The following is a 26908-nucleotide window of genomic DNA, read 5'->3' on the forward strand; positions in this document are numbered from 1 at the left end:
TTGGTCACTGGGGGAAGGGGGTGGGGCAGGCCACCTTCCTGGAAGCTCTTAAATACCAGATGTGCCCCCCCCTTCCACGTGGCTTTGCCTTGAGGGAGAGGGTAGAGGGTGGGAGGAGGGTGGCTGGGCTCTCTGACCTATCAAGGTTGTTGCCTTAGACTATGGGTCGGTGATTTCCAACTACATTTCCCCTCGCCCGGCTTCCTGTGCCACACCATAGGGACCTCGTGACCTGGTGTTAACTAGGGGTTTTCGGTGGCAGTGTGTCTTTGTGCCTATCAGCCAGGGCTCAATTTTCCCATTACCGTCCTCCCTGCCACAGCCACCCTCGGGTTCAGCCATGGTGGCGGCTGCAGATCAGCCCCAGCCGCGCGGCTCAAAGAGATGTTCCTGAAAGATCTGCAAAGCTCCAGTTCTCCGACGAGCCTGGTAGGGGGCCTGCTTTGTGTTCACTATGTAGGTGGGCTTTAGGAAGAAAAAAAAATTATGTGTGGCCTTCTGCGAAGGAATGATGCTGTGCACAGATTTGGTGGGAAAAGCTGCCAGGCGAAGGCTACACCAGGAGCTCATCGGAGTAATTTGGTCAATTTCATGTCAGAGCAACAGACATGCAAGAGTCCCTCCAAGGGGACCTCCAAGGTGCCAGGCTCTGAGTTAGACGTGGTGAGTGACAAGGAAAATGAAGCAAGACTCCTGCTCTGAAGGGACTCAGTCTAATGGGGAAGGCAGACATCCCAGGTTAGGCGTGCCTTGTTGGAGGTAAGTGAGGGTGCTTGGGAGCATGGAGGTTGCCCTTGGCTTCACCTGTTGCTGATTGGGACGGGGGAGTGCTCTCCAGGGCAGACTGGGTCTGAGCTGAGCAGGAGTAAGCCAAACCAAAGAAAGGTGGGAAGGGCTGCCTGTGGAGAAGGAATGACAGGAGCAGAAGCATGAGGTGTGACGCTCCTTGACCTGTGTGGGGAACTGCAAGTGGGCTGCGATTATTAGAAAGGAAACTGCCAGCAAGGGGGAAGCACAAGAGAAGAGGCTGGAGGCAGGCAGGAAGAGAGCCCAGGAAGATAGCCCAGCGTCGAGATTGCCATTGTGAGTATAGACTTTATCTTGAGCGAGCCACAGAAGGATTTTTAAGCAGGTCAGATTTGCATCTTGATTAAACTAGTCAATTTGGGGGAAATCATTCAAATTGCCCATGGGATGACTTGATTAAAGAATTCCATTGAAAAGGTAAATTTGCCGATCTCCCCATAGTTTAAGTGCAAGGCTGTCTTTTTTTCCAAGAGGGTTTGTCATGAGTGTGAGGCTTTTTGGTGAGGGAAGGGCCCTAAGACAATCTACAGGTACATGTATGTATTTATCTGTAAAACATCATCCTTTGAGAGGATGCGGGACCTCTAAACGGTGCTGACCCCGGAAGCTGTGTTTTCAGAGTTGGGTCGCTCCTACCCTTTCTTCTGCACCACAGTAACTGTATCAGGGTTGGGAACGCAAACTGCTGTGATCTCTCTGTTTCATTTAGCAAAAATCATCCGGGAAGGCGCTGTTTAACCTGAGTTGTGGCCACCTAAATCTTGCTGAAAAGGAGTATTTCGGATTAGAGTTCTGTAGCCATTCTGGAAACAATGTAAGTTGGTTTCATTATAGGGTTCTTTGCGTCTAGAATTGCTTCTCAAGTGCAGTTTGTGGCTAGGTATGTAGGGCTCAAACTTGACTGAAAAGTGAAAAAGCACTTAAACCCTTGCAACATACTTGGATTTAATAACGATTTTCTCTCCCCCCTCCTTGCCTATTTTAAAGTCACCTCAGTTTACCAAACAGACTCTCCTACCCTGTGCTTCTCTTTTGTCACCCCGTGAAATAGCAACCTAAGCTTTATCTATTCCGGCTTTCCAGAGACTGGACCTCAGCCTCCACAATGAAGATTCCTGACCTCACCAGTGTGAGGGGACTCTTATTGCCCCTCTCTCAGGTCCCAACATTCTCTATGTTCTTCCTGCTATGTCCTGCCTTGGCATCTTGGCATATCTGTTATCCCAGCTCCTTCCCTGAAAGGCTCCTTATATCTATTAAGCTGGCATTTGGGGGCTGTAGGATTCAAATGCAGAGCCAAATGCCTTCATTAATCTTCGTAGCAACTAATGAGTCTTGTATGTGACACCTTTGTCACCCTGCTTAGGCAAGGGAGCAGCAATTCAAATGTCAACAACAAAGAGTTTATAGATCAACAATATTCACTGTCAGCAGGCAAATACAAGGGGGCTGATTGAGTGTGGTGAGGTACATCGTTTCTTTGACACGGCTGTTACTATCTTTAGAAGGAGTGTAAGCTGTCTTGGTGTTTATTTTATGTTGACTTTTATCTGTTACCAAAAAAAATAAGCTTCATTCAATGCCACATTTCATCAATTTTTTTCATTAATGTTATCACAGGTCTGGTTGGAACTACTGAAACCCATTACAAAGCAAGTAAAAAGTAAGTATGGAAAAACACTTCAGGGATCTCATTCTCAGTTACAACTTGAAAAGATTTCGGTGCCACACGATTCTTTACCAAATATAAGGAGAGAGAAGGGCTTCGATGCATTATTTTAATCCTTAATATGTCCAGTGAGTCTAGCAATTAAAAAATCATTTTAATTTTGTCCGAGATGAAAAAAAGTCATGCTGTTGGATCTTCAGGTAGATTTGAAGAATACAGATATTGACAGCACTCTGCGGATTGGCTCACACTGGAAAACTGTAAATCTTTGAGCATCCTCGCTGTTCTTGGAGAAGGAAGAATTTCCTCTGCTCTTCAAGGCCCTTCTAGCCAGACTAAGAATCAAAATGACATGAGACAGATGAACAGGGGATATTCAGATTTAATCTCATACGTGTGGGGAGGCCACACAGACATGGAAATTACAAAGACAGTCGGTCAAAATGGGCTATGTGTGTCATCCTGAATGAAGGAGAAGGGAATAAGGGTCTGGGGCTTCAAAGGGAAAGAATGCAATTCACAGGAAGAAGAAAAAGTAAATGTTTGGTAAACAAATGTTTGCTGGGCCATTGAGAAACAATGGGACATAGAGGACTTTGATCAAACAGGCCTTGGGAGGTTCCTCCATGTCTACCACACCTTGTTCATATTATAATGTAGTTATCTAAAGTGATAGCCTTCTTCCTGGTACAGGCTTTCCTTTCCAATGTAAATTTAGCCAGTTAAAGCAGAGGTAAAGAGCATTTCCTGAATTGACTGGGTTTCGATGGCTTTTAATGCAACATAATCGTTTTAAAAAGATGTTTTTTATTTATTTGAGAGAGAGTGAGCTTACAAGCAGAGAGAGCAGCAGAGGAAGAGGGACAAGCAGACTTCCCACTGAACAGGGAACTGGAACCCTGGGATCATGACCTAAGCTGAAGGCAGACGCTGAACCAACTGAGCCACCCAGGTGTTCCTTAACTGGAAATGATCTTAATACCTAACTGGCTTATTTTAGGCAGCCTGACTCTGTCACTTACAATGTCAATATTCAATGCCATTCCCTTCTGCCTGAAGATGTTTTCTTTTTAACATGGCACAGACATTGTCCATTTGTTTCATTTCACATTTGAGTGCCTACTACGTACCAAATCTACCCCCCCCACACACACACCCTGTATTCCACCACCTTGTGCGGTAGTTTCAAAATTTCAGTGGGTATTAAGATCACTTGTTCAAATGCAGATTCCTGGGCTTCCTTGGGTTGGGGAGTGCCCAGCAGCTTGCATTTTTAACTAATTCCACAGGTGTTTCTGAGGCAGGGGGATTTCACTGTCTTGTGATGTCTCTTCACTCACCTGCCCTCTCCGTGGCAGGTTCTGTCTGCTCCCACTGCATTATAATCATCTGTCACATTATTCCAAAGGCTTCCTAACTGATACCGCCCCCCCCATCCATCATCTACCCAACTTCCAAAGGGAACTATTGAAAATGGAAAGGCAACCACATCACGCTCTGGCTTAAAATGCTTCCATGGCTCCTTATGGCCCTTAGAATGAAATCTGAACTCATTTAGCATGATTGGCAAAAGCACACCTGCCTCTCTAGCTTTACTTCTGCCACTGACCCCTTGGTATTCCTACCTCTCCCGACTATGGCAAAACTAACCTCAGGTGTGGTGTTCTCTGCGAAAAGAAGAGATGTCCACCTAAATTGGAATTTCAGATAGAGAATCATTTCTTTGTGTAAGTATGTCCTGCGTTATTATTGTTTACCTGACATCTCAATCTAACTGGAGCCCTCTCTCCTCCCTCTTGTACTTTGCTGGTACTTAGTGCTTGCAACCGCCCGTGGTGCTGCCTCGTCTACCAGGCTAAGGGTGCTTAATTTTCTTTTCATTCCTGGTACCTGCCTAGTACAATGCTTGGCCACTAATAGACACTTGACAAATATTTGCTGAACAAATGGTACTAATGGTGTATGTAGGTGTTTGCTTTTGATGCAAAGACTTTCTTTTCAAATGCAACTAGGAGTGAAGGCAAGTAGATGTAGTTTCTTAACTCAGATTTTAAGCAACAAAGCAGCGGCAGTGCATACACTTCTATACACTTGTAGTTTCTCTTATGAGATACTTGATGCCAGATGATAGTCACCTGTTTCTAAAGCAGGCCCTTCTCTCAGCCAGGAATGAAGAATCCCAAGTGGCAAGTGATATATATTTTTTTTAATGGGACACTTCTTAGAGGACACAGAAGGGCCCAGAAATAGGCACATCTTTACAAGAAGAAACTCAAAGAAAGAGAGGGTAGAAGGAGGAGCAGGAGAACTTTCCTGATTGCTATCCACATAAAGACTCAATCAGAAATACCACCATGTTAGAAATGTGAAAAATTGAAACTTAAAAGTCTGAGGGAGGGAGAGATGGGGAGTGGAGGGAGGAGGAGAGGTGAAGTGTGTGTGTGTGTGTGTGTGTGCGTGTTTGTGTGTGTGTGTGAAAGACCTATAACTGTTGTGATGGACATTTAAATAAAACTTATGGAGATACTGTGTTTTAAGATCCTAAGGACGTTGTTTTCGAATTTATGGTGAAATTTTTCCCAGTGGACCCTGGACATCTTCGAGAAGAGCTTACAAGGTAGAGTACGTCCCTTTGTGTCTGCTGCATGATATTACATAAGAATCATTATTTTCAATTTATCAGAGAATGGGCTTCTAGTCTTCTCTGGAAAGCTTGGCTCTCAATCACTCTCCGGCAGATGATAAGGAGCTGGAGGGAAGGTGGTCCTGGCTGGTCCCCAAAGTGTTAATCTTCCAAAGGGTGGGGACCTCTGGGAGAAGGAAGGGTGGCATTCTAGCAGGGCAGCCAGCCTGGGTGCCCACTTGGGGGTTCTGCCATTAATTGCGGCAACAGTAAGAGTGCTTGGCTTCATCACATCTGTGTTCCAATCGGAGGGCAGCATGATGGCACAAGTGTGATACCAGCTAATTTCCGTGGATATTGAAAACTTGTGTGTGTGCGTGTGCCCGTGCACATGTGTGTGCAGACATGTGCACACACACATCCAATAGGTAGAGAGTAATGACATATACTTATAAAAAATTTTAAAAAGTACAAAATAGTCTAAAAATTATTTAAATAAATTATTTAACATGTATAATATAAATAATTGATAATTTTATTATGATTCTTTAATAATCATAAATTATTCATGATTTTAACAACCATTTATAATGATACATTATTCATGATTTTAGATAAGTAAAATATTTTACACTTATAAAAATTAAAAAGTTAAAAAGTCATGTTTTCTTAATAAAACATTCAAAAAAGTATATTTATACTTATATATAATGCCCATCAAAATTACAACGTAAACCTGCTTATCTAAAAATGCATTGTCAACTTAACACTCCTTCAAACCCAACTGTGCTTGCTAGACCCTAGAATCTTACCCTAGAAGAGATATATGCAATCATCTAGCCCAGCCCTCCTGGTTCACAGGGGAGGAAACAGGTCCTGGGAGCTGGGAGCTAAAGTGACTTGGCCAGGACTTCTCCCACCTCCCCTCCCCACCCTCACTCCCCTCTCACTCCCTGACACTATGGCTCATGGCCAGTTCTTCGCCCCTTTGGTACAGGAGGACTTGTTTGCTGAGGGGTCTTGGCAGACATCACTTCTCACAAGTCTGTCACCAGATCACCCCGTCTCTCTACATTTGTGAGTTGTAGGCCACTTTCCCAGATAACCTGATACCTTGGTATCTGTACCATTTTGCACTTGCTAAGTTGACTCTCAAATTGTGACCAGTTTTAATGGAGATAAACTTTCTCCCCCACCCCCCGCAGCCAAAAAAAAAAAAAAGAAAAAGAAAAGAAAAGAAAAATCAATGCGATGATAAATGATTCATCAGCTGTTCAGAGTGAGGATTTGGTATTTGTAGCAGGCAGCTGCCCTCTTAATAGCAAGAAAAGTGTCAAATGACAAGAAGTTTCCTTTCTTGCTGGCTAGGAGCAAAATGAGATTCTTTTTCCCTTTAGCAATTGAGGCTTATTATTCTCATTTACATCTATATTTGAAAGCAGGCAATGGCAAAGGTTAGACCTCAATTTTTCCTCAATGGTCTGTCAAAGATACTTAACCATAGTTGACTTCGCAAGGATGCCTTGTTTGGGGCCAATCCATGAGTTTCTGAGAGTGACATGCAAATATAAATTTTCTAATTGAGTCATTTTTAACCCATTAGGGGAGCTCATAATTTGAAGGATTATAATGATGAATGAGTTTATAAATTGAATGATCACCTACTAATTTTACCTGTTTTTTCTAATTTAGATTTGTATCTATCACCTGTAATTAATTTTGATTTACCACATTGCCTTCAAGGCTTAATTGATTTAAATTAAAAAGTCCAGATAAAACTTTATTTAGAAAGTCACATTTTTATTTTATTTTATTTTTATGATAGTCACACACAGAGAGAGAGAGAGAGAGAGAGGCAGAGACACAGGCAGAGGGAGAAGCAGGCTCCATGCACCGGAAGCCCGATGTGGGATTCGATCCCGGGTCTCCAGGATCGCGCCTGGGCCAAAGGCAGGCGCCAAACCGCTGCGCCACCCAGGGATCCCCAGAAAGTCACATCTTATGTTAGGAAATGCCCATGGTAGATACTCAATAAGTGTTTTAAAGTATAAAATAAAATATTGGCACCAATTTTGGACCATGGAAGAAAGCAGTCAGTGATAGAATCTTACTTTTATGCATCTTTTCAAAGTTGATGCTCCTTTGATAAGGGCTTGAATACGTAGAACAAATGCTATCTCTTTGGCCAAGCTCTGGATACCAACCTGCACTTTCTGGGTCCCTGATGAGCCCTTGGTGGGCAAAAGGGCAGTCTGGCTTCGTTCCATTCAGAATACAGGCATTTTCTACCTTCTCTGTGCCAAGTGATGGGCCGGCTTCTGATGATACAGAGAAGGTGGTCAGGGTGAAGCATGGCCTCAACTCCTTGATTTCTGCAGCACCATCTCTGGATAGGAAGAGGCCTAAATTCAGCAGGTGACCTGACTTCTGGCCATGGTTTCACTATCTTTGGGCAAATGACCTTGCCAAAATCATCCAACTTCTGCCTTTCCGTAATTATAAAATGGGGGTGATCGCTCCTGTCCCACCAACCTAAGTTGTTTTGATAGTGAGTGCTTGGTAGCAGTTGGTAAACAGAGCATCTTCAGCGGGCTCATTTTTGCTGAATCTCCCTTTCTCTTGGGCTGGGTATGTGGCTTAGCTATGTGGCAGAAGCCGCCAGAGGATGATTGGCCAACTCCCTCAAGTTGGCAGGAGGATTTAGCCGGGGTGATGCCTAATGGCTGTGAGGCCTGCCAAATGCTGTATCAGCCGAGCTGTGGTCTGGTGCTAGTTTGGGGCTGAAGCAAAGCCTATGCATTAGTCACCATCCCAAAAAAGCATCTCATTGGGGGTGCCGTTTCTTTCTTGAAACATCTTGGATCTGGGAGAAGGGAAATGCTTCTTGCTTGCTCCTGTTTCTTTCTCAAGATTTTTTTCCCCAACTTCTTTGCAGGTATCTTTTTACTCTTCAAATAAAGAAGGATTTGGCTCTAGGAAGGCTTCCATGCAGTGAGAACTGTACAGCATTGATGGTATCTCACATCCTACAATGTAAGTAGCAAATATCAACTTTGGGGCCTGTCAGCCAGATAGAGAACCATGCAAAGGAGCAGGATGTGTTAGGACTTCCAGAGGAGAGAAAGCCTGCGTAAGGTGTGTGGAATTGGCATGGTCCAGTAGAAAGGGGTTGTTCATTATGGTTATGTGGCTTTGGATTCCAATCCAGTCCCTGCTATGTTCTAGCTGTTTGTAGGCTTGTATGAAGTCCCCTCTACCAGTGTGCCTCAGTTTCCTAGTCTTTTTGTTAAGGATTCTATTTATTTATTCATGAGAGACACACAGATAGAGGCAGAGACATAGGCAGAGGGAGAAGCAGGCTTCCTGCAGGGAGCCTGATGTGAGACTCATCCTAGGACCCTGGGATCACAACCTGAGCCAAAGGCAGATGCTCAACCACTGAGCCACCCAGGCATTCCAGTTTCCTAGTCTTTACAATAGTAACAAGAGTACCTTTTTACTGAGTGGTTATATAGATTAAAAGTAAATGCTGATGTTCTTCTATCATGGTGTAACCTCTCCCCCCCCACATCCCTCCTGCCACTCTGCCTGGGGCTTGCTGTCCAGGAGTTGGGTTGGACTAATCTGTCCGAGCATGGATTTTGCCAGGCAAGCTCCACTCTCTCTGTCTGCCCCAGGATGCATTTCTGGTACATGCTTTCTGCAGCACATTGTCATGTTTGATGGGATTTTTGTGTTGCTCTTTATCATGAGTCCAGAGAACAAAACACAGAGTACAGCAGGTGGAAAGAGGCTGAAAGGGAAAAAGGCTCTAGGCATCTATTAGAGTTCCCCACTTGCCGGCAGCCAAGTAGTTAGACGCTGAATAATGAAGGCAGGGAAAAGGAGACCTGGGGGAACAGTGGGGGCCTGCCTGGGAGGGGGTGAAGCCGGGCAGGCCAGGCTTCTCCTGTACCCCGAAGGCCAGGGTCGAGGCAGCTGGAGGTAGTATTTCATCTTTTATGGCCAATGGATTCACTCTCTCTTCTAGGGAGGCCTTCTAAGAATAGGCTATTCTTTACCACTTTTGCAGGATTATAAGGTCGTTTTTTGGCTTGTTTTACAAGTTTGGTTTTGACCTCTGTCTCTGACCTTCCCAGCAGGCCAGAGCTGGTAGATTTCTGACTTCATGGAGAACTCCCGAATGAAGTGCTTGGATAGGGACAGCATCTAACTGAGTGTTTACCGAGGGACTCCCGACTGGGACAGGTGATGACAGCCCCAGGATATCAGGAATGCAGTGGGCAGTGAGAGCAGTAGTAATCAGGAAAGGCTTCTGGAGGAGGTGTCTTTTGTGCTAGACCTCAAAAGGGCACATAGAAATGGGACAGGTAGTGATAGGCAGAGACACAGCTCGAGGACAGTTCAAGCATAGTGTCTGTTCAGGAGAGGTGGCAGAAAACTAAGAGTTGAATTGATGGGCTTTCAGTGCTTGGCTTGGTGGGGGGCACGGAGTAAGGTGGATAGACAATGTTGGAAGACTTATCTTTTTTCATTATCAGCTTGTTAATGACTGGGGCTCCCCAACATTCTTTCCTGGCTGTTGGGGAGGCCATTTCATTCTTAATAGTTCAGCATTATGGATTTGGGCATTCCCTAGTGGCCATTTCAGGCATAGCACAGAGAACTTTCATTTTTTTTCTTTTTTTTTACTTACAAATTTATTTTTTATTGGTGTTCAATTTGCCAACATATAGAATAACACCCAGTGCTCATCCCGTCAAGTGCCCACCTCGGTGCCCGTCTTCCGCTTTTCTAAAGGCTATTTTGTCAATCCAAGTTTTTTCCATAGGGAAAAATTAAAAGTTTCGGTGAGCCCAGCTCCTCACAATCCATTTCACTGGATGCTAAGGCAGTGTGTAGAACATCACCAGGCTGCTCGTTCATTTTTTCACTTATTTATTCATCCCATGTTTATGTCCTAGGCACTCAAGACTCTCCACATTCTGACCTCATCTGCCTAAGTCTCCCTTACATGTCTTTTTTTATGAATGCTCTTAGTAACTTCTTTGTCATTCATTCAACAAAAACTATCGGGTACCTACCTCATGGCAGGTGCTCTTATAGGCACGGCAAACCATGCAGCAAACTAAACAGACACAGAGTCTTGCTCTCATGGAGCTCACGTTTTGGCAGTGGAAGACAATCAGACAATAACCCAAATAAGGAAACATATAATGTATGTTAGAAGGTGATAAGTTCACCAGAGAAAATCTCATATGGAAGTGAGATGGGGAATCCTGGGGATGGGTACTGAATTTTTCAATGAGGTAATCAGAGTAGGCTTCACTGTGAACATGACAGTTGAACAAAGACTTGAAGGAGGTGAGACAGCAAGCCTTGCAGAAATCTGGTGGAAGTTTGTTCCAGGCAGAGAGAACATCCTGTGCAAAGGCCCTGAGATAGGAGTGTGCCAGGAGTGTTCAAGAAACATTTAAGCAGGCCCTGTAGCTGGCTGGAGCTGAGGGTGGGGGGAGAGTAATTGTGGAAGGCCTTAGAAGCATCTTAAAGACTTAGAACATTACCTGAGGTGGGAAGCCACTGACACATTTTAAGCGAAGGAGTGAGATGATCTGAATTAGGTTTTATTTAGTTATTTTTTTCCCAGAGGTTTTATTTGAAATAGAGAGACTGAGAGAGCACAAGCTGGGGGAAGGGTAGAGGGAGAGGAAGAAGCAGGCTCCCCACTGAGCAGGGAGCCCAATACAGGGCTCTATCTCAGGACCCCGGGATCATGACCTGAGCCAAAGGCAGTTGCTTAACTGACTGAGCCACCCAGGTGCCCCTGAATTAGGTTTTAACGGGATCATGTTGGCTACCTAGGGTGAAAACTTTATAATGGAATGATGGAAGTAGGGAGAACAGAGAAGAAGCTATTGCAGAAGAAAGAGATGATGGTACTTTGGGGCCAACATGGTAATAGTGAAGATGCTTGTAAAATTTGCTACCTTCTTTTACTGCTGATATTTACTCATTTACATTTCGTAGGTCTCTTCCTAGATTGTCATAGTCTTGCATGGTGTGAAAAACCAGCACAGTCTTATGTGTTCTTGTGTTGTCCTAGGGTCAACATCGAGTCAGGATTGTGTGCTTAATAAATTGAAGAGTTGGTGGGTGTGTGCGTGTGCATCTAGTTTTTTTTAAGATTCTTTTTATTTATTTGAGAGAGAGAGAGAGATAGAGCACAAATTCAGGGAGGGGAAGAGGGAGAGGGACAAGCAGACTCCCCATTGAGCAGGGAACCTGACGTGGGACTCAATCCCATGACCCCTGAGATCATGACCTGAGCCGAAATCAAGAGTTGGACGCTCAACTGACTGTGCCACCTAGGGGCCCCACTAATTTATTTTTGAAAACAGCTGTATTGAGGTATAATATACTTATAAAATTCACCCTTTTAAAGACTATAAGTCAACTGTTTTTAGTAAATTTACAAAGTTGTGCAACCATTACCACAGTCCAGTTTTAGAACATTCTCATCATGCCAAGAGACCTCTCATGCACATTTGCAGTCACTCCGTGTTCCCATACTCAGCCCCAGCAACTATCAAATTATTCTGTTTCTATAGATTTGCCCTTTCCAAACATTTTATCCAGAATGATAGAATATGTAGTCTTTTGCATTTCTGTGGCCTTGTTTCAGTCAGCATAGTATTTTTGAAATTCATGAATGTTCCAGCATGAATGGCAGCAGTTTATTCCTTTCTTTTGCTGAGTAGTATTCCATTTTATGGACATACCACATTTGTTTATCTATGTACTTGATTGTGGACATTTGGATTGTTTCAAGCTTAGCAAATATGAATAATGTTATGAACATACATGTATGAGTCTTTGGACATGTTCTCGTATCTCTTGAATAGATTACTAGGAGAGTAATTGCCTCATCTTAAGGTGAATTTACATTGAAAATGTTAAGAAGCTGCTTTTACATTGAAAATGTTAAGAAGCTGCCAAACTGTTTTCTTAATTACAACAATAAAACCAGAAATGTGTCACATTCCCAATTTCTCCACATCTTCACCAATAGTTGGTATTCTCCATTTTTTTGGTTGTGGACATTCTAGTAGGTATGAAGAGCTAACTTACTGCAGTTATTATTACCATTTTCCTAGTGACTAATAACGTGGATTACCTTCTCATCTGCTTATTAACAGTTGGTACATTTTTGTTGGTAACATGCCTTTCAGATCTTTTGCCCATTTTAAAATGGATTGCTGTCTTCTTATTGACAGTTGAGAGATTTTTATATATTCTTTTTTAACTTTATTTATTTATTTAAAGATTTTATTTATTTATTCATTAGAGACATAGAGAGAGAGAGGCGCAGAGACACAGGCAAAGGGAGAAGCAGGCTCCATGCAGGGAGCCCGACGTGGGACTCGATCCTGGGTCTCCAGGATCACACCCTGGGCTGAAGGTGGTGCTAAACTGCTGAGCCACCCGGGCTACCCAACTTCATTTATTTATTTTTTAAAGTAACCTCTACATGGGGCTCAAACTCATGACCCCAAGATCAAGAGTCACAGGCTCTTCTGACTGAGCCAGCTGAAAACAGCTGTATTGAGGTATACAGCTGTATTGAGCCAGCCAGGCACCCCAGATTTTTATATATTCTGATTAAAAATCATTTATGAGATATGTAACTTGAAAACTATCCCCCAGCTTGGTGGCTTGACTTTCTGTTTCTTAATCCTGGCTTTTGGAGTGGAAAAGTTTTTAATTTTGGCAGAATTCCCCTTTTTCAATATGTTTTAGTGGATCATGCTTTTGGTGTTGTATTGAAGAACTCTTTGCCTAACCTTAAGGTCACAAAGATTTTCTCCTAAGTTTTCTTCTAGATCTTTAACAGATTTACCTCTTAGATTTAGTTATATGACCTGTTTGGAGTTTTTGTTTTTGTTTTTGTTTTTTTGCCTGCCTGTGTGGTGTATGTTGTGAAGTAGGGATCCAACTTCATTTTTTTTTTGTCCATGATTGTCCTTTTTTCCTATTTTTTTTTTTGAAAAGACTATCATTTCCCCCATTGACTTGTCTTGGCATCTTTTTGAAAAACCAATTGACCATTAATTTGAGGGTTTATTTCTTGATTCTTAACTATGTTCCATTGATCTATACATCCTTATGCCATTATTACACTATATCCTTATGCCATTATTACACTATCATTTATTATAGCATTGTATTAAATTTTGAAATATGGAAGTGTATATCCTCCAACTTTGTTCTTTTTCAAAAGTGTTTTGGTTATTTTGCATCCTGTGCATTTCCATGTAAGGTTTAAGGTCACCTATCAATTTCTATTAAAAATACAATGGGAATTGCATGGAATTTATAGATCCATTTTGGCAGAATTACCATCTTAACGATATTGAGTCTTACAATGCATGAACCCAATGTCTCTCCATTTATATAGATCTGTTAAAAATTTCTCTCAGCAATGTTTTGGATCAGGCCCTGGGCTGAAGGCGGTGCTAAACCACTGAGCCACCGGGGATGCCCTTGGTTTGGTCTTTAAAAAAAAAAAAAAAACTTGTTACATGAGGATTTTCATTATAACACGACTTTTAAAATATATATATATATATATATATATAGGGCAGCCCCGGTGGCTCAGCGGTTTAGCGTTGCCTGCCTGGGGTGTGATCCTGGAGACCCGGGATTGAGTCCCGCTTCGGGCTCCCTGCGTGGAGCCTGCTTCTCCCTCTGTCTGTGTCTCTGCCTCTCTCTCTGAATAAATAAAAAAAATAAAATCTTAAAAAAATATATATACACATATATTATCTGCCATGAATGTGTCACCTGTCTAAAATGTAATAAAAAATCAAGAGTAAAAAGGAAGTAAGTTTCCAGCACTCAACATCAGTGTCCCTTGTCTATGTATTTTAGTCACAGGATTCCATGGAGAATGTATTTACTCTTACAATTCATAAAATGCTAACAGTTTTGGATATCTAGGTCGTCAGTTAGAAGTCATAATTAGAACCAAGGGCAGAGAACTTTTCAGGGCAAGTCAGTAACCAGGAAGTGATTCATATCACTCTGACAGAGAGGAGAGGGAAAAGGCATAAAAATTATAAAGAAGACACAGTAATTAAGAAATTGAAACATTTTGAATCCATTAACCGTAGGGGCAGATAAGTCCTGTATACATTGATCACCTTTATAGGCATTGTGTTATGACAGACGTATATAACAATAAACTAGAGACATCAAGAAAAGAGTAGATTATGATCAAGGATAGCTGCCAGTAATTTGGAAAAGCCAGAATGATTTCCAAAATGATTCATTTACTGGGGATTCTGGATAGCTGGGGTTTTACTCATTTCCCAGTGTACAGAATTGTATTTTCTCACAGTTCTGGAGGCTAGAAATCCGAGACTGGAGTGTTGGCAGCTTTGCTTTCTTCTTAGGCCTCTCTGTTTGGCTTGCAGATTGTCACCCTCTGGATGCATCCTCACCTGCTCTTTCTGCTGTGTACCTGCACTCCTGGTGTTTCTTCACAGGATCAAATTTCCTTTTCTTATGAGGACACTAGTCTGATTAGATTAGGGCTCACCTTACTGACTCATTTTAACTTAACCTCTTCTTTACAGGGCTACCTCTAAACACAGTCACATTCTGGGGTATGGGGTTTAGGACTTCTACGTTTGAATCTGAGGGGAGAGGGACACCCATTTCAATCCATAATGGGGATTGGTGAGAAGAAAAAGATCATAACCAGGCTGAGGAAGAAAGAACTAATGAAACATTCATCTGTGATCCTGGAGCCTTTAAGACCTACAGTGTGTCTGTGATTGACTATACTGAGACTTCATAGCAACCCACTGCTTCTTTTTTTTTTTGTCTTTAAAAAAATATTTTATTTAAATTCAGTTTGCCAACATATAGTATAACACCCTGTGCTCATCCCATCAAGTGCCTCCTTAGTGCCCATCACCCAGTTACTCCTTCCACAACCTACTGCTTCTGGTTTTAAAAAGATCCAGTTAGTTCCCCCATATCCTAAAATATAAATCCACATAAAGCATGGAGTGGAGGGCCTAGGGCCACATTGGCTGCAAAGAAAGGACTATTTGGGGGAGGTCAGAGGGTCTGCTGGGCACTCCATTACTAAAATCTTCAGTGCTAATGTGGATGTCACTTCTCTCTCATGCAGCAGAACTGGGAGACTTTCATGAAGAAACAGCTAAGAAACATCTGGCACAGACCCGGTACTTACCAAACCAAGACTGTTTAGAGAGCAAGATCATGCAATTTCATCAGAAGCACACGTAAGTACTTCAGCTGGCACCTGCTTCCACCAGCAGGAACACGAAAGCTAGGGACAGACTCTTAGAAGCAAGTCCTGAAGTCAGAGAAGCTTTGGCCTCAGGAACACACTGAGACCTTTGGGTGCAGGTGTCATTGCAACATTTATTAGGCTCATTAATTCTTTCCCTTGGCAGTGGCAGGAGCCCAGCTGAATCTGACATTCTGCTACTGGATATAGCGAGGAAGCTTGATATGTATGGCATCAGGCCCCACCCCGCCAGTGACGGCGAAGGGATGCAGATCCACCTGGCTGTTGCTCACATGGGAGTACTGGTGTTACGGGTAAAAACTCTTTCCTTCAATGTCCTGTAGCTTTGGGGGTGACCTTAGCTCAGACTCAGGTGTCCATTCCTGCGGTGACTTCAGCCCTTGGTCTTACCATCAACCAAAAGGTGGAGGGGATGCTCATGAATGTCTTGGGTTAGTCTTCTCCCCTCAATGTGCTTTGTTTCCGTTTGTGGTCTGTAACTGGCTGTTTTGATTCTGAGGAGCTCACACATTAGATCAGGCCAGTGTGGTGGTGAGACAAAATCAAGAGGCTCTTTGGAACTTTTAGACTCTAAATATGAATACGGATTTGGGCACCCTAAAAGTTTAGGTTGTGACACAGAATGCACTCACCCTGTCCCAATCCAGAAAAAACCCACAGGGACCCAATGAGAGCACTTAAGTAAGTCACAAACAGGTCAGGTGCAGACTTGGCTAGAAGAATGTAGGCCTTCTTATGTTTCTGGTTGTTAAGTTTTGCGGCATGAGAGCCACACAAGTGGGCAAAAGACCCAATGGGTCACAGGCATATCTGTTCACCTAGGAGGAAATTTGACCCATTCCACTCTAACCTGGGATGGATCCTTGGCATTTCCTACTACGTGGGAGCAAATGGGGAAGGAAAGGGGAGGGGAATGAGGCCATTGTGTTAGTTGTGATCTCTTCCAGTGTGTAAGTACTTCTGCGGACAGCGTGGAATGGTGTAGCTGGTCTGATTTGTCCCAGCCCAAATCCAGTAAAAGAATACTTGTGTGGGCGGGCAGCCCGGTGGCTCAGTGGTTTAGTGCCGCCTTTGGCCCAGAGCCTGGTCCAGGAGACCCGGGATCAAGTCCCACATCGGGCACCCTGCATGGAGCCTGCTTCTCTCTGCCTGTGTCTCTGCTCCTCTCTCTCTCTCTCTCCTTGTGTATGATTCTCATGAATAAATAAATAAAATCTTAAAAAAAAAGAATATTTGTGTACTGAGTACTTTGTATGTGTTTTATATTGCATTTTTCTTTTTTTAAAAAATGACATCAGGTTTACTGAGATATAATTTGCACACTATAAAATCCATTGGGTTTAACTGTTCAATTCATGGGGTTTGAGTATATTTACAGAGTTGGGCAGTAATCTATTCATTCATCCTCCCGTCAGTATGGTTATTGTACAGCCATTTTGTGCCAGACACTAGAGCTGCAGAGGGAAACGGGAGTGATCCTGACTTCATGGACCTTGTATTCTACAAAGTCTTTCTTTTTTTAAAGATTTATTCATTTATTTGTGTGTATGTGAGAGAGAGAGAGAATGAGAGAGAGAAAAAGAACACAAGCAGGGGATAGGCAGATGGAGAGGGAGAGGAGAGAATCCTCGAGCAGACTCCCTGCTGAGTGTAGAGCCCAACGTGGTGCTCAATCTTAGCACCCTGAGATCATAACCTAAGCCAAAATCAAGAGTCAGTTGCTCAACTGGCAGAGTCACCCAGGTGCCTCATGGACCTTGCATTCTAATAGGGGGAAGACAGCCAATTAAACAAGTCATTTTAAACAAATGTAATATATATGGGGTACTAAGGTAACACATGAGAAAAGAGCTTTAATATTTAAGCTAAGGAGATGCCTGGCTGGCTCAGTTGGAAGAGCTTGCTACTCTTGATCTCAGGGTCATGAGTTTGAGACCCATGTTGGGTGTAGAGATTACTAAAAATAAATAAATAAATAAACGTAAAAAAAATTTAAGCCAAGACCTGCAGAAGTTGTCCAGATCAAAGAGATAGGGTTGGGGACATCTGGGTGGCTCAGTAGTTGAGCATTTGCCTTTGGCTCAGGTCATGATCCTGTGGTACTGGGGTTGAGTCCCACATTGGGCTCTCTGTGGGGAGCCTGCTTCTCCCTCCACCTATGTTTCTGCCTCTCTCTCTGCATCTCTCATGAATAAATAAATAAAATCTTAAAAAAAAAACAAAGAGAGAGGGTTGGCAGGTGAGGGAGGGGATTCTAGACAAACGGCACACAAAGACCCTGAGAAGGGTAAAGGATGGCACAATGAGAAACTAACATTAAGCGTGACCTATGGCTCCTGTCATTAAGATACTAACAATTTATTTGGAGAGACCAGAGAAATAATGATCAATATCACTCAGTAAGTAATCAAAAGCTAATCCGTCATACTTACCTGAAGTTGCACTACAAGAATACATAACAAACTAATAAATGCAGCTTCCTATAGAGAATGGATATGTGGGTACAGAGGGACAGAGGTGTGACAGTGGTGGGAGTGAGACTTCTCGATGTATATGTTTTTTATATACTTTTGATTTTTGGGCCATGTGATAAACAAAGGTTTGGGCAGTCCAGGAGAGCCAAAGGAGTTAAGAGGAGTTAGAAATGGATAGTTATACAGAATATTTTAGAAGGGGTGCTACCAGACTGGCAGGACAGCTTGACTATGGGGAAGGTGATTCTGGCTAAGGAAAATGAGGAGCCCTCTGGGAGGGAAGATACAGGATTGGATGGAAGAGTGTTTTCTAGAATCAGTGGGATAGAAGGCCAGATGGATATTCAATACAGCTGAAGCAAGGATACCCCAGCCAAAAGTGTCTAGACTTGATGATGCATGCAGTGAGGGGCCCTGGAAGATGTTTAAGTAAATGGAGTGGCAGTTGAATCTGGAAACATAGAAAGGGAGTGCAATTAGAGAAGCTACTATAGTCATCGCTTCCTCCGTTGGTCTCCGTATCCTGGCTAGAAACCTTTCCTAGCCCTACCCCTTCTTGCTTGCATTTCAGAGCAGCCCTATGCCCCACCTGGAATGCCTTCTTGGCATTCTACCTTCTACCTAGTATGACAGGATCAGTCTGTACGAGAGGTAGGATGGTCCCAGGCATGAAGCATGTTTTCTAATGGGTTCTCATTGTATTCCAAACCAACTTGTGCTGTCATTCACCTTGAAATCTGCCATGCATATCATTACAGGGAAATACAAAGATCAATACTTTCAACTGGGCTAAAATCCGCAAGTTGAGTTTTAAGAGAAAGCATTTTCTCATCAAACTTCATGCCAACATCTTGGTAAGTAGCTTTCTAATAAATTATTTTACTTTCCGTTCACTTGGGATTTCTTGGTTGTTTCAGCAAATGGCTTGAATGTGAGTGGTGAAAGCTGAGGGGTGATGGACTCCCTCTTTTGCCTCTACATAAATAAACCAGAGCGTTAGTCATATTTTTACTGAGGCAAAACACCAAGAAATCCTATTGGCAATTCAGAATGAATAAACTAGTAGGAAAATGGGGTGGCTGAAATGAAAGACAAGTCTCCTTAAAAACCACCCCCCACCACAGGGATTTGATAAGTCAAATGGAAGTGACCAGATCTAGGACTATGGACATATTTATTTGATGCAATCTGCCCCATTTTATATTTTCATCTCCTTTCCTTAAACAAAAATAACTGAACATGGAGTACATACCAAATAATTGAACACCTATTTGCCAAAGCAGGATGTGGGGGGAGTGTGGGTGTAGATCAAGCAAAAGTATCTATTACTGGTCAAGGCTGCATTGTACAGAGTAAGACAAAGGTGCTAGAAAAGATGTTTTTTGTGACTATTAAGGAAGTAAAAAATGTGTATCAACTCATTTTTCGACCTATGGGATATTCAGTAGATTGGGCTTCATTCTCTGGATCCTAGTCTTACATAAAGACATTCATTTGATTGGACACTCGGGTGGCTCAGTGGTTGAGCATCTGCCTTTGGCTCAGGTCATGATCCCGGGGTCCTGGGACTGAGTCCCACATTGGGCTCCCTGCAGGGAGCCTGTTTCTCCCTCTGCCTATGTCTCTGCCTCTCTCTGTGTCTCTCATGAGTAAATAAAAAATAAATAAATAAATATTAAAAGTGGTAAGAGGCTGATTACCAGGTAGCAGCAGTTCATTCTCAAATGGAGCCCTCTCTGCAGGCAGTCTGGTCTTTTAGCATCTGGTGGAGTGCAAGGTGCAGTTAGACACATCAAAGAACAAAGAATAAGTAGGAAGTCAAGCAAGGTCCTTTCCAAGGAGTCCATAGGCTCAGCAATAAACCCAGGAGGGAAGCACAGTTTAACTGGGTTTCCTGGTGGGACTAAGCAGAGAGAACAGCACTTCTATTTGCTTGTGCATGTGTGCAATTCCCACCAAGTCACAACTGGTTTTTATTATATTTCTTATATTTTTAAACATTCATTTATATTTATAATTTATTATATTTATTAATTTATATATTTTTAACATTTATTTTATATTTATATTTATTATATATTTATTATATTTATTAATGAGAGACAGAGAGACAGAGTCAGAGACATGATGTGGGACTCAATCCTAGGACCCTGGGATACGACCTGAGCTGAAGGCAGACACTCAACTGCTGAGCCACCCAGGCATCCCAAATAAAATATTTTTAAAAAAATGTGTTCATTTGAGCAGTCCAGGAGACTGTATCTAGTGTGAAGCTCATGGAGTGGCCCAGGGCTGCATGCAGGAACCTGGAATGAGGGAAGGGGGTGGCGCTCAGCAGAAAACAGGGCTGCATGCATGCATGGGCAAATGGGGGTAATGTAGTGGGTAGGGGGATGGAAAAACTTGAACTTTAGGTCTGGAAGGGTAAGCTCCCCTAGAGCAGATTAGAATATGCTAAATGAGCAATGCAGAGCGTCATGGGACAAGGCAGGATAGGGAGGATGAAGTGTTTCTAGCTGGTATGTTAAAAAAGACTCCTATATAGGTAATTATCCTATAAAGCCTACCATCTGTAAGGAAATCGTCTCCTGCCCCTCCCCCCATTTCCTGTTGGTCATTTATAACTTCTCACTTTGAAAGGATGCCCTTTGATGTTCATTTTAACCTAATTTACAACTTCATAAAAATGTTCCTGGCAGAGAAGAGGGGGTAAAAAAGCATTTGAGGTGCAGGAGCTACAGAGCAAGACTGGCTTCTCAGAGAATGCTCCGTTTTTGAGCAGTGGCCCTGTCTGTTCCTCGAGAGGTTGCCAATGATTTGATTTTAGTAGGTGTGAAGACTGTAGGGAGCCAAGTGGAAAATCAGAAGCTGCATGGGCCTCTGGACCTAGTTTGGAAAGTATTGGGATTCGAAGTTCTTTGGTATTCTCTAAGGATGTTTGGCTTGATGGAAATTGGTTTACACAGGTGTTGTGCAAGGACACCTTGGAGTTCACCATGGCCAGCCGAGATGCCTGCAAGGCTTTCTGGAAGACCTGTGTGGAGTACCATGCTTTCTTCAGACTTTCTGAAGAGCCCAAATCAAAGCCCAAAACACTACTGTGCAGCAAGGGTTCCAGTTTCCGCTATAGGTAATGAAGTATCGCACATATGCAGACTATACACACAACTTCTTTTCAGCAATGTGGAAGGCAATAGGGAAGAGTTGAGTTCTAGAAGCAATAATCCAATAATCCTTTAAGGGTAGTCCCTTTTATTACTCCTCTGTGTGACACTTTAGGTCAATAGTTCCTTACTGGGATACGGGAGGAGGGAAGCACCCTCTAGTTAAGGGGCTAGATTAGAATATTGGCAAGGATGAGGGGGACTTGCGCTATTTGAGAAGATGTATTTTAATGAACCTATTCTTTTCCTTATATCACAACTTACATGCAAGCCACGGAAAGGAAAGTTCAACAACATCCATTTGGTGGTGGGTGGGCGAAAGACAGGTGGGGAGAAAGCTCTGGAGGAGCTAAGGGAGACAGAACACTGAGCAATATGGCGGCAGAGGCTCCTCACGGCAGCCAACACTTTAGAGGAATGGAAGCAAGGTCAAAACAAGATCTCGTTTTTACTTGAACACACCAGCCTAGGAATTCTTTGGAATAAACATTCAAAACTCTTAGCTAAGATTAAAAAACAAAACAAAACAAAAAACAAAAACCTTCTAATAGAATGTTTCCCACAGGGGATTTTCAAATAGTGGAAGCCTGCTTCAGTAAGACCTGAGATCTTAAAAACATACATATTTTTGATGGAATCTTTCCAAAATGGATTTTACAAATCCCCGCCTTCTTGAACAGATGATATTGAGCAAACTTTGCCCTTTTCTCAATGATCTGAGTTATTATAAACATCACTTATTATCCTCTGCAGGCAGCTGTAGTACAGGGATGGCCTCAGGGTGTGGGGGGGTGTCAGTCCCTGCACCCCAGTGATAAATGGCTCACACTTTGGGGGTTTTATTATTTTTTTGTGTGATTTCTTTTTTGGCTCCTGTGTTTCTATCAGTCATCAGCTGGTTTTGTCTGCTGGCATATGTCTGGCTGGAGCAAACCTCCTCTACTGTTTCATTAACTGTTTTTCTTCTGATAGGAACTGGGAAACCAGATAAATAGCCTTATTAGAAATTGTGTATAAAGTTGCAGGTAGGGAAGAGGCCTTTATAGGGAAGTTGATTCGTTTTCAAGGCCAGAATTTTTTTTTAAAGATTTTATTTACTTATCCATGAGAGATGCAAAGAGAGGCAGAGACATAGGCAGAGGGAGAAGTAGGTTCCATGCAGGGAGCCTGATGTGGGACTCAATCCAGGGACTCCGGGATTAGGCCCTGAGCCAAAGGCAGATGCTCAACCACTGAGCCACCCAGGCATCCCTCAAGGCCAGAATTTTAACTGTGATGAGTCCTGTTTCGAAGCTTTTAAAAATCATCTGAGTTCTGAGTATTTGAGATTGCTCTAGGCCTGATACTTCAAAGAGCAGGTGGTATGGTTCCCGTGATGGCCAAAGATTCATGGCCTATGTCATTCACCCAGACTCTTGACTTCAACAGTAGATTGGGCAGCCTGTGTGGCTTGGCGGTTTAGAGCCTGCCCTCGGTCCAGGGAGTGATCCTGGGGTCCTAGGATCGAGTCTCACCTCGGGCTCCCTGTGTGGGGCTCCCTGCTTCTCTCTCTGCCTGTGTCTCTGCCTCTCTCTCTGTGTCTCTCATGAATAAATAAATAAATTCTTAAAAAAACAGTAGATGATGCTTTGGAGGTTGAGTAGCCTACTGGATTATGAGTGATGTTAATAAGATGTTGAACTCATTCTTTTTCATAGCGGAAGAACCCAACGGCAGCTTTTGGAATATGGAAAGAAAGGGAGGTTGAGGAGCTTACCATTTGAAAGGTATATGCTTTTCTCTCTCTCTCTCTCTGTCATGTTGATTTTAAGCGGAATTAGAGATTCTATGTATTCTGTATGTGCCTGAAGACCATTTCAATTCCTTCTCTCTTTGGGGATTTCAGGAAACATTACCCATCTCAGTACCATGAACGACAGTGCAGGTCCTCACCGGACCTCCTCTCTGATGTGTCAAAACAAGTAAGGTTTCTGAAAATCCCTTCTTCTTTAGATAAATGTAATGCATCTACATGTCAAATGCTTTTAGGAATTGATTCTGCCAGAATCTCCCCGGTGTGCAAAAAGGCAGCTCTGTTCGAGTAGGCTAGCCTCCTCAGGAGGTCAGCTATCAGCTAGTCTACCCAGCCAATAGAAGACCATTTAATAAATTACCACTGGTGTGTACCTTATGGATTGAAAGGATCTGGCATATCTTTAAACTGCAATTTGGATTGCTAACATTGTGCAAAAATGCGGATCCCAATGAATTTCTGTGGCTTTGTATTTTTGAAACTAAAAGCTCTTCTTTTTTACCTAATTAAAAATGCTAAGGCTCTGAGGAAGCTCTGAGGTCTTGGGTTAACGTTTTAAAGTACTCTTGCTGTGTAATTTTGTCACTTAATTTAAGAACAAAAGGATGTTCTCCTGGAACTGAGATGATGGCTTCATTTAAGTTTTATAGCATTAACCATGTAAATTATTTTTCTTTTGTTCTTTCTAAAAAAAATAATTATAGGTCTCACAAACTCTCATGTCTTCAAATCATAGGCAGTTTTAATCTCAAAGGCATTACGGAAATATAATGCTGGAAGTTACCATCTAACATATGATCCTTCCATGCCACTCTTAGCCCACCATTTTATGCAGGGAGGTTAGGTCACATGACAGAGCCAGAACCAGAAGGGAGACCACCTGGCTTATTTATAAATGAGCTACTAAACCACACTGCTTGAGATACCATGCTGGCCAAAGTACCTGGAGAACTCAGAGGCAGGGAGTGGAATGGCAGTGAGAAAGGAGACTGTCACGTGCATTTTTTTAGCACATGGATTGAGATATGGTACAAGTTATTTCCTCCTCTGTATATATTCATCAATAGAACAGGGGTGGAAATGACCTTGTGAAAAATACCCTTGTGAAATTGAAGGCTAGTTTAGATCCCTGCTCCCACCCCAACCAAATGGCTTTTCTTTTCTTTCACTAACATGTCCTCTCTCCCAAGGTGGAAGATTTGAAGCTAGCATATGGCGGTGGGTACTACCGAAATGTGAATGGAGTGCACGCGTCAGAGCCAGTGCTAGACAGCAGGAGGAGAAACTCAGCGGTGGAGGTGACATTTGCCGCCGAGCTGGAGTGTTCCAAACCAGAGGTGGATCCGACACTGCTACATCAGTCCCAGAGCAGTTCCTCTTTCCCTTTTATTTATACAGACCCTGTCTTTAGTACTGACCCAGATCCCAGAGACTACTTTGGGGAAAGGAGTCCTCTGAGCTCCTTCCAACCAAGCTCTAAGTTTGCTGACAATCTCATGAGCACATCTTCTGGCCTTGCAAGCAAAGTGAGTCCAGCAAGGCAGCTAACGTACACAGATGTGCCCTATATCCCTTGTACTGGTCAGCAGGTCGACATTATGCCTCCTCAAGTCTTTTTTTATGTGGACAGACCACCCCAGGTGCCCAGACGGTCTCCAATCATGGCAGAGGAAAATGACAGGCCAGACAGCTGTTTGGAGTCCACTATAATGAAGCCAGCCAAAAGAAGCCCAAGGAATGTCAGAATGAAGAGCTTCCAGCAAGACTTTCAAGAACTCCAAGAAGCCATGGCCAGGACTACTGGTAGGAGCAACATCAACGTAGATCTGGAGGTGGAAGAGCCAAATTCAGAAGATGCATTTGCATATAGCATTCAAGAGCAAACCCCGAAACGATCCCAGAGCCAATCAGACATGAAAACTATCCGTTTTCCTTTTGGGTCTGAGTATAGACCTTTAGGGCCTTGTCCTACTCTGAGTCGTAAAGCTGACCTTTTTACATATATGTTTGCAGAGCAGGGGTTTCCAACAGTTTTAACGGATCAGGGAGCAGCAGAAAGGTACATAGGTAGTGAATCCAGTGATTCAGAATCGGAAATTCTTAAACCAGACTACTACTCTTTGTATGGCAAAGGAACACGGTCGCCCATGGCCAGAATCCGCTTATCTTCTGGCAGTCTACAGCTCGATGAGGAGGATGAAGGTGTTTCTTTCAATACACCAACTGCTGAAGACAGGACTTTGCTAAAACCATGTCATTACTTTGTAGCTTAAAAATGTGAACTCGGAACATTTCTGGGCCAGTATCATGTTGCTAACTTGGGTAAAAAAGAAGGAATCTTGGGCACAAATAATTTTCTTAGTTACTATTCATTGGTATTAAGGAGATCTCCTACGTTTGGGCACCTAGCTTATGAAAGATCCAGCTGCTGCCTTGTTCCTCAAACTCCCCTCTTCAGTTTCCTCTGAAGAGACTCTGGAACATACCCTCTTCTCAAAAGCACTGTGGTGGGGCAAGGTGGCTATTTGTCATCTTCATTATACTTTTCCTACAGAGACATTATCTATGAACTTCAGGCTCTGGAACACTGAATAATGGTAACAGTATGAGTTGGCATGACACTGGCCTCTGATGTCCTTTAGTGATTTAGATTGTGACTCTGTTGGTCATTTTGTTTTTAAATCATACTGTGACTAAAGGTTCCAGTAAAAATGGCCCTGTTATGTGTTAAAGACTTCAATTTTTATAACATATATTAGGGGGAGCATGGCCCTCCTGTACCTCAGGAAGGAGATGGTGGCATAGATCCTTTCATCAGAATACAAGTTTATAATGCATCTAGGACTTGGAAGAATTCTGAACCCTGGAAATTCGTGAATTAATCAATGTCTTATGCTAGGATATATGCCTGATGAAGATATGATGTTGACTTCTCTACTCTTAACTATGTATGTTTGACAGAAGTTAACTTATTAGTTTATCTACTTTCTCCTGTAAGACTTTTTCCTCCATATCTTGTTGCATGTATGTAGGAAAGGAGATGAGATGAATAGTATTTTTATAAAGAGTTATTGAGGGACACCTGGGTGGCTCAGTGGTTGAGTGCATCTGCCTTTGGCTCAGGGCATGATCCCGGGGTCCTGGGACTAAGTCTCACATTGGGTTCCCCGCAGGGAGCCTGCTTCTCCCTCTGCCCGTGTCTCTGCCTCTCTGTCTCTCATGAATAAATAAATTCTTTTTTAAAAAATGTGATGGAAATCCATTTTTTTAAGAAAAGTTGCAAATATGATCTTCATTTTGTTTTAGTCAATTTCAAAAATGATTGGTTCTGGTCTATTACTAAGGGAAGGGACAGTTAGTAAGAAAAAAGAAGGAGGGGGACGCCTGGGTGGCTCAGTGGTTGAGTGCCTGCCTTCGGCTCAGGGCGTGATCCTGGGGTTCTGGGATTGATTCCCGTATCAGGCTCGCTTCAGGAAGCCTGCTTCTCCCTCTGCCTGTGTCTCTGCCTCTCATGAATAAATAATAAAATCTTACTGAAAAAAAAGAAAGAAAAAGGAAGGAGGCAGATGAAAATGGAGAGTCAGGGAGGGAGAAGTGGTAGAATTGTGGGGTAGCTAATGAGCAAAAGGATAGTGCTAAAACCAGACTGAGTTCATGAAGTATGATTCTATTCTTGACCCATTCAGATTCAGAATTTTCCTACTATTCCCCCCAGAAGGTATAATATTCCACTTGAGCACTTTATTGATTTCAATGTTAAGTACAACATTTTTACAAGATGTTAGGTACTAACTTCAAAGAAATGATGCAATAAGAAAGCTAGTTTTTAAATGCTTTATTTATATTAGAGTGAGAGAGTACCAGCAGAGAGAGAGAGGGGGAGGGAGAAGCAGACTCCTCATTGAGCAGGGAGCCCCATGAAGGGCTTGATCCTAGGACTCTGGGATCATGACCTGAGCAGAAGGCAGATGCTTAACTGACTGAGCCACCCAGGCGCCCCATAAGCAAAATATATATATATGTTTGTGTCATTTTCT

General features: G+C 42.8%; 1 protein-coding gene across 1 annotated transcript; it reads left to right on the forward strand.

Moving 5' to 3' along the window:
• Window positions 1-486: 486 nt before the first annotated feature.
• Window positions 487-26141, forward strand: FRMD7 (FERM domain containing 7). The gene is made up of 12 exons (XM_077889860.1): window positions 487-663; window positions 1517-1621; window positions 2428-2470; window positions 5060-5093; window positions 8035-8132; window positions 15298-15412; window positions 15587-15734; window positions 18674-18769; window positions 20882-21045; window positions 22777-22845; window positions 22965-23040; window positions 24062-26141. Exons 1-12 carry the CDS (start codon window positions 487-489, stop codon window positions 25142-25144), a joined length of 2208 nt encoding a protein of 735 aa, XP_077745986.1. The 3' UTR covers window positions 25145-26141.
• Window positions 26142-26908: the final 767 nt, after the last annotated feature.

This window comes from Canis aureus, chromosome X (assembly GCF_053574225.1).
Source record: "Canis aureus isolate CA01 chromosome X, VMU_Caureus_v.1.0, whole genome shotgun sequence".
NCBI classification, from domain to species: domain Eukaryota; kingdom Metazoa; phylum Chordata; class Mammalia; order Carnivora; family Canidae; genus Canis; species Canis aureus.